Source organism: Pteronotus mesoamericanus, unplaced genomic scaffold (assembly GCF_021234165.1).
Source record: "Pteronotus mesoamericanus isolate MK-2021 breed Mesoamerican mustached bat unplaced genomic scaffold, CSHL_Meso_final contig_46, whole genome shotgun sequence".
Taxonomy (NCBI): Eukaryota; Metazoa; Chordata; class Mammalia; order Chiroptera; family Mormoopidae; genus Pteronotus; species Pteronotus mesoamericanus.
The window spans coordinates 8,340,457-8,360,815 of NW_026555170.1; the positions used below are offsets into that span (position 1 = coordinate 8,340,457).

General features: G+C 36.7%; 1 protein-coding gene across 3 annotated transcripts in view; it reads right to left on the reverse strand.

The window, feature by feature from the left end:
- Positions 1-272: 272 nt before the first annotated feature.
- Positions 273-20,359, reverse strand: part of HEATR5A (HEAT repeat containing 5A) — a 111,806-nt gene continuing 91,719 nt past the window's right edge. For 2 of the 3 annotated variants that reach the window (XM_054577916.1, XM_054577914.1), the window contains 9 exons: positions 20,034-20,256; positions 18,001-18,249; positions 16,135-16,262; positions 14,606-14,753; positions 13,494-13,766; positions 11,045-11,269; positions 3,988-4,142; positions 2,225-2,438; positions 273-1,723 (listed from right to left, as the gene is read on the reverse strand). In XM_054577916.1, the coding sequence (XP_054433891.1) occupies positions 1,416-1,723; positions 2,225-2,438; positions 3,988-4,142; positions 11,045-11,269; positions 13,494-13,766; positions 14,606-14,753; positions 16,135-16,262; positions 18,001-18,249; positions 20,034-20,256 (1,923 nt within the window). In that variant the 3' untranslated portion in view covers positions 273-1,415. The remainder of the gene's footprint in view (positions 1,724-2,224; positions 2,439-3,987; positions 4,143-11,044; positions 11,270-13,493; positions 13,767-14,605; positions 14,754-16,134; positions 16,263-18,000; positions 18,250-20,033; positions 20,257-20,359) is intronic. The other variant, XM_054577915.1, reaches the window with a different exon arrangement.

The window sequence follows — 20,359 nt, forward strand, 5'->3', positions numbered from 1 at the left end:
CTCAGGTGAAGGAAACAGTAAGAGGTGTACTCTCAAATTCCTAGAGACAATTAGGAAGACAGAGAATCCAAACCACTGCAAAGAATGTTTGAAAGAAAGGGCCCCTCCGAGAAAAAAGGCCAAGTTAAATAAAATTGATTTTCTGCAATTTGTGAAATTAATCAGCCATCTTTTGTGGGTAAATAATTTCAAATGCAAGAACAATTAAGAAAATTAGGTTTATTTATGTTAATTAGAAAAATTGATTGTAGTGTTAGAATTTGTCAAATGTTTTCATTCTGAACAATTTACAAGAGTATTTATATACAAACATAATAAAATAAAGTACATCACATTGCTCTTGCTTGACTCAAAGTGTTTTCTCAATTCTGAACACACCCCATCACTTCGGTTTTTAATATTTAATAGGGAAATGCTTTGTCTTGACATAGTGTTTGATTCACAGAGTATAACACTGAAGTGAAAAGAGAATCTAATGATCACCAACAGTTAAAAAATACTTTTCAACCAATGACTTTATCTTTAGAATTTTTTCTATATTAAAATATGTTTCATGTTAAAAAAAACGTACTTTTATTCACTTGTCTGAATTTGTTGTACTAAATTTGACATTTATATAAACCCACAGTTGATCTAAATATAGATATGAATCTATTAAATTCATTGGTATGTTTCCAAAAATGAAAATGAACAAAATTATTAGGAATAGAGGTAACAGAAAATCCATTTGAAAAATTGAAGTGAAGATGCCTTATTTTATTTAAAATGGGTAACGTTTCTATTTTCTGAACCTAATACAAACAAAACCAAAAGATGGTAAAAATCCATGATATTTATAGACACCAAATCTTAAGTAATACTGTAGGGCTGTATTAATTTATACTATTGTGTACTGAATAATTCTCAATCAAGTTTCCTAAACAGCTTTCAAATCATTTAACATTGTTGAGAAAGCCAAGAAAGTTTAGTACAATTGCTGAACATGGCAGAATTTTAAGTTAGCAATTGGGATACAATATAAATGCAGATAATTTATAATAGAATCAATCTGCCACAGTATTAAGTACACTATGTATGTATGGATTGTCAGGCAGGAATCTGATTCAGTTTCTCATTTTTAAAGCAGTGGATTGTTTAGTAAGGTCAGTTCTTCAGCACTTTCTTCAAAGTCCTGGCAAGAATACTGACAGACCTCTGTAGTTTCATTATATGGAAAAAAAAAAACAACCCCAAAACAAAACCACAACATAAAAAATGGTAAGTTTGCTGTTACTTTGAAAAGTTACAGCTATTTAAACTGAAACAATCAATCAGACCTCCAAGTGCACTTGTGTCTAAAATGTCACTTTTGTCCCCAAAGAGAAGGAAATAATCAAGTACTATATTAAGGTGCTGATTAGTGAAAAAAAAAGACATCAGAGGAAATTGGTCTTTAATTGGATGCTTAAATTCCTTCCAGGGTGCTTAGTATACTTAGATGTTGGTATCCCGCCTCTGATACTTTCCTGATTGCCCTTTATAGCAGCCTCAAGGCGGGATTTTAGGGCTGGAGAAGAAGCCATTACACTTTTAAACACTGACGAATACTGAGGCCCAATCTGCATGAGATTTTGCAAAGCAAAGTCATGTAAATTTCTCATTACGGAGGTTGCCGATACCAAAGCCTTCTCATCCAAAAGGAAGGAAATGAGGATGGGGAGAAGACAGGCCACCAGCTGAGAGCCTGGAAAGTAAACACAAGAGGTAAGTAAGCCTTAGGTTCTATAAATGTTTATTACACAAAGCTGTAAACATACTAGATCTGCACACATTTCCCCCCACTTAAGGGGAAAACAATTCTTCCCATCTCTGCTCCCAAATTTATAATATTTAACATTAACATAATACTGCCTTGCAATGAATATGAAAATTAAGTGACTCTTACATTTTAAATATTTATTCATTTAACAAATATATTAATGTTTTACTTTTTTTCAGGAATTCACCTGTTTATTTTAATTTTTAAGAAATTTATCTGACCATAACCCTTCTACCCTCTCCAAAAAACAATCATTTTTTTAACAGTTTATTTTTATTGCATTTTTTTCCATTACCATTTATCCCCCTTAGACCCTCTGCCACCTCTATCCACCCTCTCCCCCTGAATGTTTTACATTTTAAATAACATTAACTTTCTAATTTTGGACAGATTCTGATACAGCGTGAATTTTGTGCTGACACTTACGATGCTGTTCTTCAGCAACAGTTACCAGCGCTTCCAAGACCTTTATGCCTTCTTGAAAGATCTGAAGCTCAGTAGTATCCTCAGGCTTTTTCTTGTCTATTTCCTGTAGTTTGTCCACAATAGGGGACACTAAGGAGTAAATGTAAGGGTAGGAAACAGCTGGATTCGGATACTGGAAGATGGAAAGTAGCAGTTGATAGGTCTTGATTTGTACCTAATCAGGTAAGAGACAAAAATAGTAAGAACTGTAAATATAAATTTACATTAAAATAAAGGCTTTAATATAAATTTTAAAAAGTAAATAAAAGCCCCTAAAAAGATATTTAAATTTATTTCCAATTCATCTTTAATTTTGAAAACCCAAGTGATAACAGTATGCAAACTTGCCTGCTAACAGCGGTCGCTGTGACACTTTGGATGGGAACAGACGCATGCGGGGTGCTAGGACAGGCTAACTTGCCTTTCCTGTTTTAGGATTAATTTTTCTTCTTTTCTCTAATTTCCATTTCCCCCCTCATGTGCCCTATTATAATCTAATACAAAAATAAAACCAAAACACACATGCAAACTTGAAAAATATTTGGGAGATTCAGAAAATGCTCTAAGACAAAAATCACTTAAATTGAAAATTCAAATGTCATGGTTTTGAGACACATTAATTAGTATGCCTGAACCATATTAATTATACCATCATTTTGATAATAATAATGATATCTAAGCCATCATTTTGAGACTGCTACATAAAGCTCCTGCATTGCTGTAGGCAACAAACAGAACAGAAGGAGATGACTATACATCAAATACAGGTCCTCAAATAATGTTGTTTGCTATAACGTTGATGAGATATCTTAGGAACTTAACTATTGTTTATACTGATTTTATCAATTGTTTTCCTTAGATGTTGTTTTGCTTCAAGTTGCAGAACTTACCAACAATGTTAAGTGAAGATTTACTTCATATCATCCTTTATTCAATACACTGCAATAGTATTTGGATTATTAATTTTTTTCTGAGAGAAAATCTGGTTCCTACATTTGAGGAGTCAAGATATTTATGATCATATGCTACACACTCACTTTGTAGCACATAAAAGAATAGGAAACTAATTCAGCAAATGAAGGGACCATAAAGCAATGGGATCAACTTGTGTGTACTGTTTTTGGAATGGGTCTCATTATATCAAGATCATATACTGAAGGCATGTACTAAAGTCTTCCATTTCCCTCTCTCTTGTCCTCTTCCTTGCCCCAGAATTTTTACTGATTTTGGAGAGAGAGGAAGGGAGAGAGACATCGGTCGGTTGCCTCCTGTATGTGCCCCAACCAGGGATTGAACCCACAAGCTAGGTATGTGCCCCGACTGAGGTTCGAACCTGCAACATTTTTGGTGTATGGGACAACATGCCAATCTACTGAGCCACCCAGCCAGGGCTGGAGTATTTGTTTCTTCTTTAAAAATTTTTTAAGAAAAGGAAATCTACTATAATAAACTACATGTATCTTATTAAATGTCCCTTGAAAAATTCTAGAGATATAGCAATTTTAAGATGCCCCTATTTCAAATTTATTTATTTTAAAACATTTCCTTTATCTTTTTCCAACTATGCTCTATCCTCGGGGCCAAGGAATAACAAGTAGTATTATTTGGCTCTGTCACCCCAAGAAGAGGTTTTATCCAAACCTAAAAATAAAATAACAAATAAAAGTTTTGCAAAAGCATAAACATATTGCTATTACAAACATCTCTCTGCTAAAGACACTTACCATAGGATCTTTAATCTCAAGAGTAGCCTTAAATTTCTCCACACAGCGTTCCTGAAGGCATGGGATAATTGTTACTTCTGGACTGGCAGACAAGATAAATACTGTGATAGCAGTAAGGAGACTGACTTCATCAAGTTCTTGGTGTGTTCCATCTACTGAGGAGAAAAATAATCTATGAGAACCAGATCCTAATACTGCCATATTTACTGTTTTATATATCTGTGTGAAGCTATCTCTAGTTTGGTGGGAAAATTTCTTTTGTACATAATAGTTACATACAGTAAACACTAATTGACTTTAAGACTCCTGGCAAATGTTGTCAGTTAAAAAATGTGGATTATTAAGTAATTCTACAGCCAAGAATTACCAAAGTAATTATAATCTTTACAGGTAAAGACATCAGTAAATATACATACATATTTATTAGGAATATATAAATTTACTAGTTGTGCGACCTTGGACATTAAACTCTGTCTTCAGCTTCCTCATCTGTAAAATGGGAGTAACAACAGTATTTACATTTATAAGGCTAAATGAGTTAATCCATGTAAAGCATTAGAATAGCATGTTGTATATAATACTCAATGTGTATTAGTCATTACACTACTATTTTTATTGTGGAGCAATATAGAAATGCTTGGACAACTTTTTTTTTTTTTTTTTAAAGATTTATTTATTGGGAGAGAGAGGGGAACAAAGAAGGAGAGAGAGGTAGAGAAACAGATTGGTTGCCTCTCGCACGCCCCCAACTGGGGACCTGGCCCACAACCCAGGCATGTGCCCTGACTGGGAAAGGAACTGGGGACCCTTTGGTTCACAGGCCGGCACTCAATCCACTGAGTAACACAAGCCAGGGCCAAATATTTTTTCTTTGTTAATTTTAAAGTATTCGTATTTTGATAATACCTGTGTCAAGTGAAAATAACTTAGCACATTGCTTCATATACCATTTCATAACAGTAGAGAAAAACCTGAAAACAGTTGCTTAGGCCACTGTGGGGACTAAAAAGTAATACTTTCCCTCCCACCTTCTAAATTCTTCTAGGTGGGCTAATAATCAAATTAACAGAAAAATTAACAGGAGAAAATAAAATTTTAGTATTTGTGCATGGGGAATTCATAGTAAGCATGAAAATTCCAAAAACACTGAGGCAGAACTGGGTATATATGACATTCTGGACAAAGAAGAGAAGGGGGGGCATGGGATCTTAGATTTCAAAAGTGAGAATGAGCCATTTACAGGTAATTTGTTTCTTCATAACCAGCTTAAAGACCAATATCCTAAAGGCAAAACTTTTGGTCCCCTTCACCATCAATCATTTGAAGGAATTTTCTGTTAGATGTATATTCATTTTCCAAAGTCAAACTCTCATAAAATAATTTTAATGAGCCTGATGTGAAAAGTCAGTATTATCTGAAAAGGAGTGACAACTCATTAATTTGTATAAGAATTGATTGCTACTGCTGAGAAGAAAGGGGCGCGCACGCGCGCGCACACACACACACACACACACACACACACACAGTTTGTCCAGAAGGTATCCAGCCATGTACTATGAAAAATAGAGACATTAATTGAAGAAGATACATGATAGAAGAGACATTGTACAGAAACAATGACACCTCAGTCCCCTTCAAAGTAGGCTTGGGACCTCACACAGTTATCCCAAATGCCATCAGCTGCCCCATTGTACTTTCCTCAATCTTATGGGACGGTATGAAATCTGTTCCCTTTCAAAGGTGATTTTAGTTTTGGGAAAAGCCACAAGTCTCAGGGCACCAAATCTGGGCTGTAGCGGGGTTGAGTCACCTGGGTGGTTTGATGTTGCACCAAAAAACTCTGCACAAGATGAGGTGTATGAGTGGGTGCACTGTCCTGATGATGCTGACAATCACCAGTTGCCATGGCTGCAGCCATCTGAATCATCCGAAAAGTTTCCAGAGGGATGTTCAAGCTTAATGCAAAATTTGATGCAGATGTGTTGGTCTACTTGCTCAGTCACTTTTAATGAGACAGCCACGCAGTGGACATGCTCACTCAATGGTGTCTATCGTCCACACTGGCTAGTACAGTGAAGTCATCATTGTTCATGCATGTGCATTCCGGTCCACTCTCCTTGGCTGCCAGGTAACAGCAATATCATGCAAACTATTCTCGTTATATTATCAATGGAAGGACTTTTTCCAGACAGACTATATGTATATAAAAATAAATATATCTATATATGTGTATATGTATACACGTATACATATATATCTGTGTATATATATGTGGGGGAAGGGAGGAGAAACTTTGGTAACATTCACTCCACAAAAAATTTAAGAAACGTTTATCATGTGCCTGTACTCTTTTTGGCACTGAGGTATAATTTAAAGAGAAAATCTACTATATACAAGGATGCAAATAAAGAATTTAATTTCAGCTTGTCCCAAGGTCTATAAATACAAAAGACATTAAAGTAACAAAGCAATAGGAGCTGCTATACTGGGTGGTCAGAGAAAGTACTGAGGATATTGATATGAACTGAGACTTGAGAGACAGTAGCGATAAAAGCAAAATATTAAGAATGATATTTTATAAAAATAATTTGAATAATTTTAAGGTAAAACAGTACACGGTCAACACTTAAAATTATGACAGCATTATCACAAGCACTTCACATATGTTAAATATTTAATTCTTACAACAGCACCATGAGGGAGGTACTCACTTCTCCCTTTTTATGAATTACAGACTGAGGAACAGAAGAAATTCAGTCATTTGTCCAAGTCACACCATGAGTAAGGCAGTTTGATTCCAGTGAACAAACTGTTAATCATGATGCTGTACTGCTTTCCATACAGTCAAGTTATTTTTAGTCATTTATAACAACTTGAAACTGCAGCACAGTCAGCTAGTCTGTTTAATAAAAATCTTTTTATTTTCAGTAAGATAAAAACTGTCCTGGGTTCCTCCTCCCATTTCTTCTAATATTCCCTTATTCCCCCAACCCTGCCCAAATTTCCTCAGTCATGGCTTCGCTTAAGGACAGGGATATGTTCTGAGGAGTGCACTAGGAGATTTCATTGTTGTGCAAATATCCTAGAGTGCATTTATACAAAGCTGGATAGTAGAGCCTACTACATATCTAGCTATATGGTATAGCTTATCGCTCCAGGCTACAAACCTGGCATAGCATGTTATGGTGCTGAATACTTTGGGCAACTGTAATACAATGTTAAGTATTTGTGTATCTAAACCTAGAAAAGGTACAGTAAAAATACAGTATAAAAGATAAAGTGTGTGTGTGCGCACACATGTAAGAAGGCATGCACAGATGCTTTGGGGGGTCGGGGAAGGGCTGCTGAGGAAGGTCCCTTTGGAGAGAAAGTAGATGGGGGAACGGGAAGGGAGAGAGGGACTGAAGAGAAAGGGAGAGCAGAGACAAAGAGACTCAGAGAAAAGCTTGAGAGGAGGCCCAATAAAAGGGAGGGCGGAGAGGGAAATGGGGCTGGGAGGAAAGATAAAGATGAAATAGAGGAAAGGGAAGTGAGTTTGTAAGAGGAACAGGAATGGGAGGAAAGAGAGACAAGAGAAATGAGAGGAAGGGAAGTGAGTCTGTGAGTGAAGAGGCAGGCAGGAGTTAAGGGTAGGCTTCCCCTTTCCCCAGCCTGCATCTCTTGATCCCTGGCCAAATTCTGGCTCCAGCCTCTGACGGACAGCATGCTGAGTGGGCCTCCTCATGTATTTAAACAGTGCAGAGCAAGCAGTAAATTCAACGTCATAGTCCGGTCCAGACTTTTCTTTTAACATTTCAAACAAACTTTTTGCTTATAATCCATTATAATCTTATGGGGCCCCCATTGTATACATGGTCAGGCAATGACTGAAATGTGGTTATGCTGTACATGACTGTATTCCCATTTTCTTTTTTAAATTTTATTTCTCAATTACAGCTCATTCTCTTTTATTTAGGATAGATGCAAGTTTCCCTTAGTGTTAGCCGCTTGGAGAGGGCTATGTGGTAAGGAAGCGGGGACTTCGGCTACCATCCAGAGAGAAACTGCAGCCTCTTGCCAACAGCCTTGAGTGAGTCATCTTGGAAGTGGATGCTCTAGTTGCAGTCCTGGCCAACATCCTAACAGTAACCTCATGAGAGACCCTGAGCCAGAAATACCCAGCTATGCTACTCTGAACTCCTGACCTGTAACTATCAAATGCCTTTTTTTTTAAAGACACTAAGTTTTGGGAAAATCTGTCATGTAGCAAATGGTTTTCCCGTCATGATTAGCTGCTTCTTTAATTTCTCTCAGTAGCTAGCCTAAGTCCTCAAGGTCCTAACCTCATTCCCTGATTCACAGCAGAAACACATTTTTGTGTGTGTGATACAAGAGGCATACTCATACTCATTCTCAACATAAAAATTTAGCTCTAGTACACCGTCCTCATCTATTTTCTTTGCTCTCACTGGGAGAGGTTAGTCCTTTAAAATTCACAGTGAATGTTATTTCTTCCTGCCTGGAAAGGGATGTTGTTTCCTTAATACTTCTAACTCCAGCCTCATTGCTACCTTCTTTTTTTCCATAAGCGCAAACTCATACAAGTCTCATTAAAAAAATTCCTTGACCCTACACCTTCCTTCAGCTTTTTCTTCTTCCTGTTAAGAGGGACCTATACTTTGATCCTTCCTCTTCCTTACCTCTTGTTTGTACCTCAACACTGTATTTTTACACTGCTCACCAGTCTCACCATTAAAAAAACTCCTTTTCTTTGGCTTCTGTGACTACATTCTCTTCTCAATCTCCTCTCATCTTGCTCCATAAACTCAAGCTGGGTAGTTTCAAACCATCCTGTATGTTGCACTGACAACTCCCTAATACATGTAGTCTAAAATCATCTCTAGTCCAGATTACTTTCTTGACCTTCAGACCTCGACATAATTCTGTTCCACTTGATTATCCTACAGTCTTTTCATAACTACCTTCAGCATACTCTCCTGAAAATGCTCACTACGGTATTTCTGTTAATGGTACTATGAATGCGCCACTGACTCTATCCTTTCAACTGCTAAACCATCAGCAAAATCTGTTAATAATTTAGATTTCATTATTCTACTACTCTTTACCCTTACTGCTACTATCTTATCTTCAACAATCTTGCTTTCTTTTCTATACTGGTGCCAGAGTGATTCTTCAGGAATGCAAATCACTTCACTCCCCTTAAAACCCTTTAGTAATTCCACAGGCATATTAAAAGCAGTCCACATCACAGATCAAGACAAATTCTCCATAATCTGGCCCTAAGTACCATCCAATTCACCTCTTTTTCTACTAATCATCATTCACCACCCTCTTACTCTTTCCCCCCAAACCCATATTCTCTCACTTTTCTATTTGGTTTCCCCAAATGTACCTTATTAGTTAGATCTCCAGGTGTTTAATCAAAATTCTGTGCTTCTCATCCCTATCTATGATGTCCAAGTGGAGAATGCTCTCTAATCCTTTAAGAAGATGATTCTGCTGAGAAACCTCTTGTGGCATACAGAGGTGTCTGTCTGACATCCCCTTCGCTGGGGAAGGTGCTGCCCGGCTGCGGTAAGCGTGGTCAGCTGTCGGCTCATTCAGGGTTGGCCTTAGGATCACATCCTTCGTGGGGCAGCCCACACCTGAAGATAAAGGCCAGGACACTGCTGTCCTATGTGGGACACTGATGGGCAGGCAATCTCTAGGCCTCTTGGGTTCACTGAGCTTTTTGGGACCTGCATTGTAGTGTGACTTCTTTTGCCCCAAATTGCTTTCCCCTATTCCCTTCACAGATTTGGTTTCTTGATAAAACTCCTTCGCTCCAACTTCATGCTGGCATCAGCTTCCAGAGAACCTCACCTCTGACACCCTGCCTGATATACTCAAACAGAACTGATCACTCATTTTTTCGCCAGTAAGTCTCTTTTTAAAATTACTAGAAATCCAGTGATAAATAAGATATTACTGTTGCCCTCAAGGAGAACCTAATATTATTAATCATACCCTACAGCAATTTATAGGTACTAGATTGCCAACTCTAGGTACAAAGAAAGCGATCAATAAATGCTGAATTCAACTTAAACCTTTTTACTAAATGAAATAGAATATACTGAACTGTGACATTTATCCCCAATAGAACAAGAAAAGTGGGGATAATGTGTAATTTGTCTGAAGACTTTTTACAATTACTATAATGTATGTTGAAAATAAAAACTACATAGTAACAAGAGTATACACATTTTAATGGATACTTAATATGACACTAGCTATCATTTATTGATATATGTCAGGTAATAAGGGAGATGCTTCTCTGTATTATATTACAGCTCTAACAATTTCCTGCAACATAATACTCTTATTTTGTTAATGAGATAACTAAGACAAAGAGAAGTTGGGTAACTTGGCTAATAAGTTAGCTAGTAAGTGCTAAAGTGAGACTATGAACCAGATTGGTCTTATTTTCTATTTATAATGAATGCATAGCTTATGCACTTTTCAGTATACTATGCATATTTTTTAATTTTTATTTTTAAAATTTTATTTATTTTTAGAGAGGGGAAGGGAGGGAGAGAAACACTGATGTGTGCGAGAACATCAAACAGTTGCCTCTTGCATGCCCCTAACTGGGGACCTGGCAGGCAACCCAGGTATGTGCCCTGATCAGGAATCAAACTGGTGACCCTTCAGTTTTTGAGATGACGTCCAACCCACTGAGCCACACCAGTCAGGGCTACTATAAATATTAAAAAGTTCTGTTAGCTAGTCATAGATCATACATTTTTTTAAGTTTACCTAATATTACATATGAAAGTCTTTCACTGTCAACTTAATATACACGTTGCCAGTCATTTACTTGTAACAAAGGCTAAAGATACTACAATAGGAACACAAAGGTTTCTATCCACTTATATTCTCTAACTACATATGTAGTAAATATGGTCTCTTTCAGGTGAGATTACCAAACATGAACAAGTAAATAGCTTATTTAAAAAAAACTGTCCCTCTTGCCTTTTTAAAGCAAATTGAACAACTGCTTCCAAAGAGCTATAATTACCTGGATCCCAAGAGTCAAGAATTGTTGTTAAAGCACTACGGAGAAGGTCAGTCCAAGCAGTCTGGCTCTTCTCTGCTCTGGCCATGGGAGAAGATAGTATTCCTTTCAGAGCCTGTAGCGAAGCTGCGACTGTTGGAGATAACTGGCCCCCAGGCCCCTTCACAGCAGTTTCTCTGAGGACCCCAATGGTGAGGTACAATATAGTAGGGAGAACTGAGATGCTTCCTGTAAGACACATTTTTAAAAACACTCTGTGTTCAGTGTACGTATATAGTTCCTAAAAAGAAATCATCAATGAGTAAGACAATGCCAAAGATTTCTAGCTGTTTTTTAAAAAAAGATTTTATTTATTTATTTTTAGAGAGGGGAAGGGAGGGAAAAAGAGACAAACATCAATGTGTGGTTGCATATTGTGCACCCTCTGCCTGGGACCTGGCTGCAACCCAGGCAAGTGCCCTACACTGGGAATAGGACTGGTGACCCTTTGGTTCGCAGGCCGGCGCTCATTCCACTGAGCCATACTAGCCAGGGCAGATCTCTAGCTTTTAAGATTATTTTTCATAAAGGACTATAACTGTTAAGATAACTTAAGTAATCTTTAGATTTTAAATACTGGATTATATTTTGGTTATAAATGAAGATTTTAGTTAAATTTTATTTATCTTTTAGAGACAGGGGAGCGAAGGAAGAGAGGGAGAAGCAGCGATCGGTTGCCTCTCGTCCATACCCCAACAGGGGACCAAACCCATGACCTAGGCACATGCCTTGACTGGAAATCGAACCGTTGACTTTGGGCTTTGCAGGATGATGCCCAAACTGAGCCACACCAGTCAGCGCTGAAAATATTATTTAAATTGCGTCACAGTATCATTATCTTTTGCTGTCTTATTTTGCTTTACTTGGTGTTTGGCAACTGCTGCATTTATTTTTATTTGTTTTTTAGTGTAGTAAATATACACAATATAAAACCACTTTAACCATTTCAAAGTGTACAGTTTAGTGGCATTAGGTACATTCGCAACGTTGCAACATCATTAACACTGTCCATTTGAATTCATTTTATATTAAACTCTTTTTTAAAGAAATGTGTAGCAATCCACTCAGTACAAAATATTGAAGTTTTCATGGTCATCAAAGAGTTGAAAAATCAGTTGTGTTTAAAATGAAAGAGACTTGTCCTGGCTGGTGTGGCTCAGTGGATTGAGTGCCGGCCTGTGAACCAAAGGGTCACTGGTTTGATTCCTGGTCAGGGCATGCGCCTTGGTTTTGGGCCACATCCCCAGTAGGGGGCGTGGGAAAGGTAACCGCACATTGCTGTTTCTCTTCCTCTTCCTTCATTCCCCTCCATCTAAAAGTAAATAAATAAAATCTTAAAAAAAATAAAAAGAAGAAAGAGACTGAAGCTAAAATGGTCCATTCAATTTCCCCACTGGCTACTCAACAAAACTTGTATATTTTTACCTATAATCCTCTGATAGTCAACTTTTTCTCTCACTGTTGGGGTGAGGCAGTGAGTGAGAACAAGGAATATAGATTTTAATTCAAATTAAAGTCACATTACAAATAAGACAGCATATAAACTGGTCAAGATACAGTTAAGCTGAAATATGTTTACCAATTGAAAAGTATTAAGTACTGAGTATCTATTATGTGTTAAATTTCCTAAAGGACAAAAGTATTCCTTTGGAAATAAGAAATAAGTTTGAATATATATTTATCTGCTTTCTATATAATGATCGATTACAGTTACACCTCTATATGACACATAAAAACTATGTATCTACATATGGAAGCAACACACACACACACACACACACACACACACACACACACACACACGTACGTATATATAGGGAAGCTTCACAGAAGGGGTAGGCCTGGAGCTTAACCTCAAAAGAAGGCAAAATTTTACACAGAAAAGAAGGGATGGGGTCACTTCAGATCAAGTAACACTGTGGACAATAGCACAGAAAAGGGATGAGCATGAAGCCTTGTGGGTTTAAAATTTACACAGAAGGAATGAAGAGGAGGCAGTGACTCAGTAGAGCCCTGTTGAGAGCCTTAAAATGCTGTACTAGAAGTATGGACTTGATTCCAAACAGAACTGGATATGATGACAAACTTCTGTCATCTCTGAGGTAGGGACAGTCCATTAGATATTTTATATCAAAAGAATGCTCAAGATTGAACAGTGCCACTGACCAGTTTAAAATAGTCAACCATAAAAAAACACATCTGTAGTACATGCTGTCTCTACATTTACTTTCACCCTTTTAGTAAAACAAATTACTAGAATGCAATGTTAATCTTAGAGGATTAATAACATTACCCAAACCTTTGGGTCAGATTTGGTTTAATGGAAAAGGATTAGCAACCATTATCTCCTATAGCTATGAAAACCATTTCTCTCCTTCCAGGCCACGTAAAGCAACCACACAGCACAGCGTACCTTCAGGAGAGCACACTGCAGGAAGTTCAGAGAGGATAACTAATGCAGCTGAAACCAATCTACTTCCATCTTCTGACAGCATCTGTGGCTTTGTAGCTTTTATTCCAGGGCTACCTGTCAATTTAGGATTTAGTTCTGGGAGCTGTCTAACTAGAATGCATACACACAATTCCAGTGTTGCAAAAACCAAAGACTTCCCAGGCACAAGTCCTCCCGTGTCCTTTCCCTCTCCAAATTCTGGCAAGGTTTCCTTTTCAGCAGCCCCATCATCAACTAAAAGACAAAAAGAATGGTGTTGAATAATACTTCATATTTACTTTGCTTCTGGTAGATGGCAATTTTGTTCATTTCTGTTGTAGGCAACACATTCAAATGGCTGAAGTCTTGAGTGTTAAAGATCGAAAGAGGAAGTGGTCAGGAAGGTAAACGCAGTTGTCTTTATTATGAGCTCTTACTGCAATGACTTAAAAAAAAAAATCCTTGGTAACCTCTTGGCCTTAAAATGTTCCTTGCTGTTAATATTGTGACCTCATAGCTAGAGCTCCAGTGCTACCTTGCGACATTAAGACGGAAAGGTAGGAATCGAGGTCCCTGATGTCTTCATGAAGCTGCCATACCAGCCCAGGACTGCCTACCTCTAGACTTTTTGAGATGGGAAAATAAGTCCTTGCGTTTTAAATCCATGGTTACATTGGGTTTTCTGTTACATGTAGTCAAATATAATCTTGAGTGATAAACTGATCAATACTGAATTAGACTTATAAATAAGCCATTTAATCACTTTGCAAAACCTAAGTCATTAAAAAATTGTTAGTTGTTCTATCCATGTACATTAGTACACTCAAAGCTAGTGTAAGAAACGGTCAGAATATGGGACTTTTTTCTCTTCCAGGGTTTTGTTAAAATTCTCACTTTCTCAAGGAGTAATAGTTCATCTACTGACAATAGCCAAGCTTACGTGTAAAAGTGAATGGGAGAACTTACAGCCATAATCTAGAGATGTTTCATTTGTGCTACACATAATAGATTACAGAATGACACAGACACATAAGCAATAATTTAAAAAATAATGATGCTATGTGAGTAATTTGGCATTGTGGGTTAACATTCACCTTCTGCACTTCGTCTTTTCTCCTTCACATGTTCTTGAGCTGCACAGATAATCTGTCTTACCACTTCAAGTGAAGCCAATTGAATTGAAGGTGATTCTCGGGTCAAAATTACTCGATGAAGTACATTCAACAACTCGATACCCAAGTCCTATCAGAAAACATTTAGGGGAGATTGTATGGGAAATACTTTCCTAAAAAAAACAAAAAACAATGCTAAATTCTATGACAAAATCCAGAAAAAGAGAATGTAACAAATTGCTCACTAAAAAATAAAGGTGTCAGTGCAAAGTTATGTAACACCTGCTCCACTTTAAACCAACTCCAGATTGGTTTTTGTCCAATCTTGTGGGAGATGGCACTGTGACAAAAGGTCATTTTCACACAGGTCCTAAACTGGGAAAACAGAAAAGGAAATTTTCAAAATAAGATAAGAAATTTGGCTAAAAGAATACAAGAACTGCCATGGAGATTGCCAGATTTACATTGAAGTCTTTTTTTTTAAAGTAATAAAAAATAATAGAGCAGTACGACATTAGAAGTGGGTAAGTTAGTAAGCACAGAATGGACATCTCTCTAAGAATAAAATACATGGGACAAGTAATATTTCATTTCCTCCCTTTCTTTCTACTGGTTACTCTAGTGGCTTTCTTTCATCTTTGGAAATAACCGAGTAAATCTATCATTATAATAATTGTTTTAACATACACAATAAATAAGCACAAAAAGTTTAAAATTTATAGAAGTACTAACCAAGTCAGGTAGGAACCTGATTCATACTTTAAAACTTAATAAACAATAGTATTAATAAGGTGAATAATAGTCCATATATAGAGAGGAAATCATACCATCCATGTCTTTTAACATGCAAGAGTCAATGATAAAAATTTTATATACTGGTACTACATGATGTTGAGGGTGCCTGCCCAATGCACAGTTGCTTTTGGGAAAGCAGTTAAAGGAAGTGCCACACTTTGTATAGTGATCCTTTTACCATGGTCACAACTGAGTCAGATATTAATGTCTGATTCCACCTACAGGCTAGTCAGCAGTCTCCTAAAAGACCTAGAAGGGGAACACAGCCAACAGGAATACTTTGTAATAGCCATAGACAGTAACGGCATGAACCAAGCAGATTATTTCCTAAGGAAATGAAAAATAAAATAACAGATGAATATGAGGAGCAGGGTGCACTGAAGCACACAGAAAGAAGAGCACCTGTAACTGGTGGCTACTATACTGGATAATGCAACACAGAACCTTCCCATCATTGTAGAGTTTGAAGAGCTGCTTTACACAGTGGTTAGCTGGTGGCAGCAGAGAGAAGTGCAGCAGAAGCAGAGACAGAGAGTGGCAGAGGCAAGAGAGCTCCAGGAAAGTACAGCTTCTGAGGGCATTCCAATTCTGACACCTCACTGTGCAGCTGGTTAGTTTTCTCTTTACTTCTCTGTGTTCACTTTGTTTGCTGTAGTAACCTCAACATGCTTCTGTTCCTTAAAATCTAGAAGCCTAACAAAAAACAATTAAATCACCTGATCACTGCCAATTTTAGATCTGGGCCAAGGGACATCAAGAAGGGCTTGCAATGCATGTAAACAAGCAGTAATGCTTTCCATGGTTGCCTCTGAGCGCAAGGAGCACAGAAATTCCACACAGATTCCTGTAGAGAGCAGAAAAAGAGGGAGGCTTCTTTAAGATTCTTAGTTTGTGAAGTTAAATAACTTTTCGTTTTGATAAGATGTGTAAGTAAGCTTAACAAAACGTAACGCAAACAAGCTACACTAACTTTAGGGTTCTCAACAAGTAAGTGCTAAGGCAAGTCTTTTAATAGTTTAGTTTTACATGCTTGTACACAAAGAATAATCTCATTTAGGCCTGTGCACTATTGTGTAGTTGCTATGAAATAGCCAACAGGCAAATATTACACCCTGGCTGGTGGGACTCAGTGGACTGAGTGCTGGCTTGTGAAGCAAAGGGTCGCTAGTTCTATCCCCAGTCAGGGCATGTGCCTGGGCTGCAGGCCAGGTCCCCATATGGGGGCACGCAAGACCAAATTTTGACGTACTTCTCCTTCTCTTTCTCCCTCCCTTTCCCTCTCTCTAAAAATAAATGAATAAAATCTAAAAAAAAACCCATGCAAATATTGTAACAAATTGTCTCAGAGAATATAACATGCAGTTTCTTAACTCTATTCCAATTAAAATTTATTGAGTGATTACCATGTATTGGGCACTGTACTTTACGTACATAATTTCATTGTATTCTCACAATACCTGAGGAAGTAGGTACTATTATTAACCACTCTTTTTAGAGAGGAGGAAATGAACATGGGGTTTAAGTAATTTAATCTGTACAAGGTCAGTTACAATGAGTTACATCAAGAATCTGAACTGAGGTAGTCGAATTGTACAGCTGATGCTCGTAATAACTGTTATCCTTCATTCTATGAAAGTCTGTTTTTAAAAAGCTCTCATTTCAAGACAAATGGAAAGGAAATTTTTAATATACCCAACTATATAGGAAATCTGGTCATGCTTGACTGGGGAAGGAATAATAGAAATTCCATGACTCACATTTCATTTAATCAATAACTTCTTTATTGGTAATGAATGAAGTAGGTAAAATATGAATAACATTTATTACATTTGTTCTAAAAACTTATTGTACCTTTGAAAGATACCTTACTTTAAAAATAGAGTTCTAGGAAAGCCAAAAAATCAGTTAAGCTTCATAAATGTAAAAATCTCATTTATCTTGGGAGAGCTAAAATATTTGTAATTCTTTACCTTTGAATATACTTTTCTTAAACCTTGCAATTCTTGAGGAAGGGGAAAGGCGGAGGGGAATGACCTTTTAGTACATTGTTATTTTTATATATATACTACTGAGAAATTCAGAACAATTGTACCACATGGATTATTTATTTATTTATTTATTTATTTATTTATTTATGAGAGGGGATGGGAGAGAGAGAAAAACATCAATGTGAGAGAAACATCAATTGGTTGCCTCTCATATGAGCCCCGACCAGGGACTAGACCTGCAACACAAGCATGTACCATGACTGGGAATCAAACCTGCAACCCTTTGGTTTATGGGACAATGCTCCAACCAACTTAGCCACACCAGGCAGGGCCCATATGGGTCTTTTAAAAGCTCTGTGGAAAGAACTTGCAATTTCTATAATTCGAATTAATGGTGAAGTCACCTTGTAATGGGATTCTAGACTTACGAAATTTGCAATTTTATAAAATATATACAAGTTTATTCAATTATATCAAGGCTATCACTAACACCTAATACAGAACGAGATAATAGCCACCAAGAACTGATAGGCAGTGAGGCACAATTTAAGGAAAACTCTGTAGGGTTAGAAGCTTGTAAGCTCTTTTACTGACCTAAAATAAGATGGAATCTATCAGTGTAGACATCCTCAGGAGACTTTACTGTAGTCCCAGATGATGAACCTTGACACATGGAAGTTGGTGTTACAGGCCTTGAGAGATTAGAAGCTCCTTCATCTGGTTCAGCAACAACAAAGCCTGTGCTTGTCAGCCACAATGCTGCAGCATGGAGGACAAGTGCCCAGGAGTTGGAATAATGCACTTTTGCATTTTCACTGGTCTCTGCTGTGTAGAAAGCACCACCTTTACAGAAAAGGTGAAGCAAAGGGTTTCAGGTTGAGTAAGAGAACCTACATTTTCTCTTTTCCCTATTATAAGATAGAGACCATTCCCATCATCCCAAAGCTTCCTTAAGACCCTTTTGTAGTCAGTCCCCAATACCGCAAGGCAAATATTTTCTAACTTCTATTAACACAGGTGCATTTTGCCTGTCCTTGGACTTCATATTAATGAAAAAATAGGTAGTATGCACTTATTTGTGATAGATTAAATGACAATGTTTTTGGAGATTCATCCATGCTGCTATGTTATCGATGTTTTTATTTCTACTGGGAGTACAGTTGTGGGGACAGGGTTGATGTACGTTTACACGTTTATTAGAATTTTCCAAGCTAAGTCTTTAATACTTATTTTTAATCATAAATATTTTAAAGCAAGTATGTGATGTCTGTATGTGTGTTTAAACAAAAACTGACACCCACTTACCTACCTACCTTCAAGATTAATGTAACATTTTGCCTGTATATATTTATATATATGCCTATTTATATGCCTATATATATTTATTATATGCCTATTTATATGCATATATATATAAAAATGACTATATATATATATATATATATATATCACCAACCTAATACTTTGTTACATCACTAATTCTTGTCCTTCCTTCTATAACCACTTTCTTCAAGTCAGTGTGGGTTACTCCTAAGTATGGTCTTACACTGGCACAACAGATGTTTGTATTCATAAAAAATATGCTATTATTTTGTGTTTAAATTTACTCGCAAGGCATCATATGTATCCTTTTTAAACTTGCTTTTTTTCATCTACTATGTTTTTGAGATTTATTTATGTTGATTTATGCCTGTCATTCACGTTTGCTGAAAAATTATGTCAATAAATCAGATTATTTCCATTTCTACACTATTGAAAAGTACAATAAATACTCTATATCCTATTTCTGTGTGTAATTCCAATTCCCATTCTAATTTGAAAAAAAACAGCCACTTTGGAATAACATGAAGATTAAATATGGCTACAAGATATCCAATTGACAAAATGTAATAGTAATAACTATAAAATTAGATCCCTATCCCCGTTCCGCACACATCAAATAAATTATAGTTGGACTGAAGCCCACAATGTAAAATGCAAAACTATGAAGCTTATAGGTCTTCATGATCTTAAGTAAAAAAATTTATGAGATACTACACAAACATACAAATCATAAATGATTGATTATAAAAATTCTAATGAGGTAAAAGAAATAAGCTGGGAGATATATCTGCAAAATACAGAACCACAAAAGAATAATATTAAAAATACATAAAGAGTTAACATATTAGTAGGAAAATAACAACTACCAAGTAGAAAATAGGCAAAGATTGTGACTAGGTGATTCATGAAGAAGAATCTTAGCCCATAAACCTATGAAAAAAGGTTCTCAGTCAAGGAAATAGTGAAACTATGAGACACTACTTCATACCCGTCAGATTGGTAAAAATTAAGTATGATAACATATAATGGTGGAGAGATGTAGTGAAACAGAGCATATAAATTGTTATAACCTCTTTGGAGAAGAGCAATTTGGCAGTATCTCGGGAGTTAAGATGGGCATGCCTCATAACCTACCCAATCAACTTCAGTATGTCTAACCTGAAGCAACTCTCGCATGCTCATTCCATGAATTAAAATTATTCTGAGGAAAATATTTCAGATAAACATTACCTAAGTAAAAGAGAAGTGCTGAAAAGTTACTGTCACTCTAGAAATTATGTAAATATTTTATTTTATCCCATTACCTTCAATAGGAAGTTGAGAGGCAAATTCTGAAGGCAAAGTTAAGAGAGCGAAATCCTGAAGTGCAGCAAGCCAGAGCCTACTTAGTGTGCCCAGGTCTGTGTGGACTAAGTCAAGCAGCCCATCTGATGAGTATGACCCATTTCTATCATTCTCTTCTGAAAAGGTGGTAGTCTTCAAAGGCTGTTTGTGGTTTTTATGTCTTTCTACAGCGATTATGTAGACCTGTTAAAAGTTAATTTGTAAATAGGAAGATCCTGAGACCACTGAAAAGGTGCTGTAATATTTTTATCTTTCTGAGGAGGCAGACTTACCTTTGAGGATACTG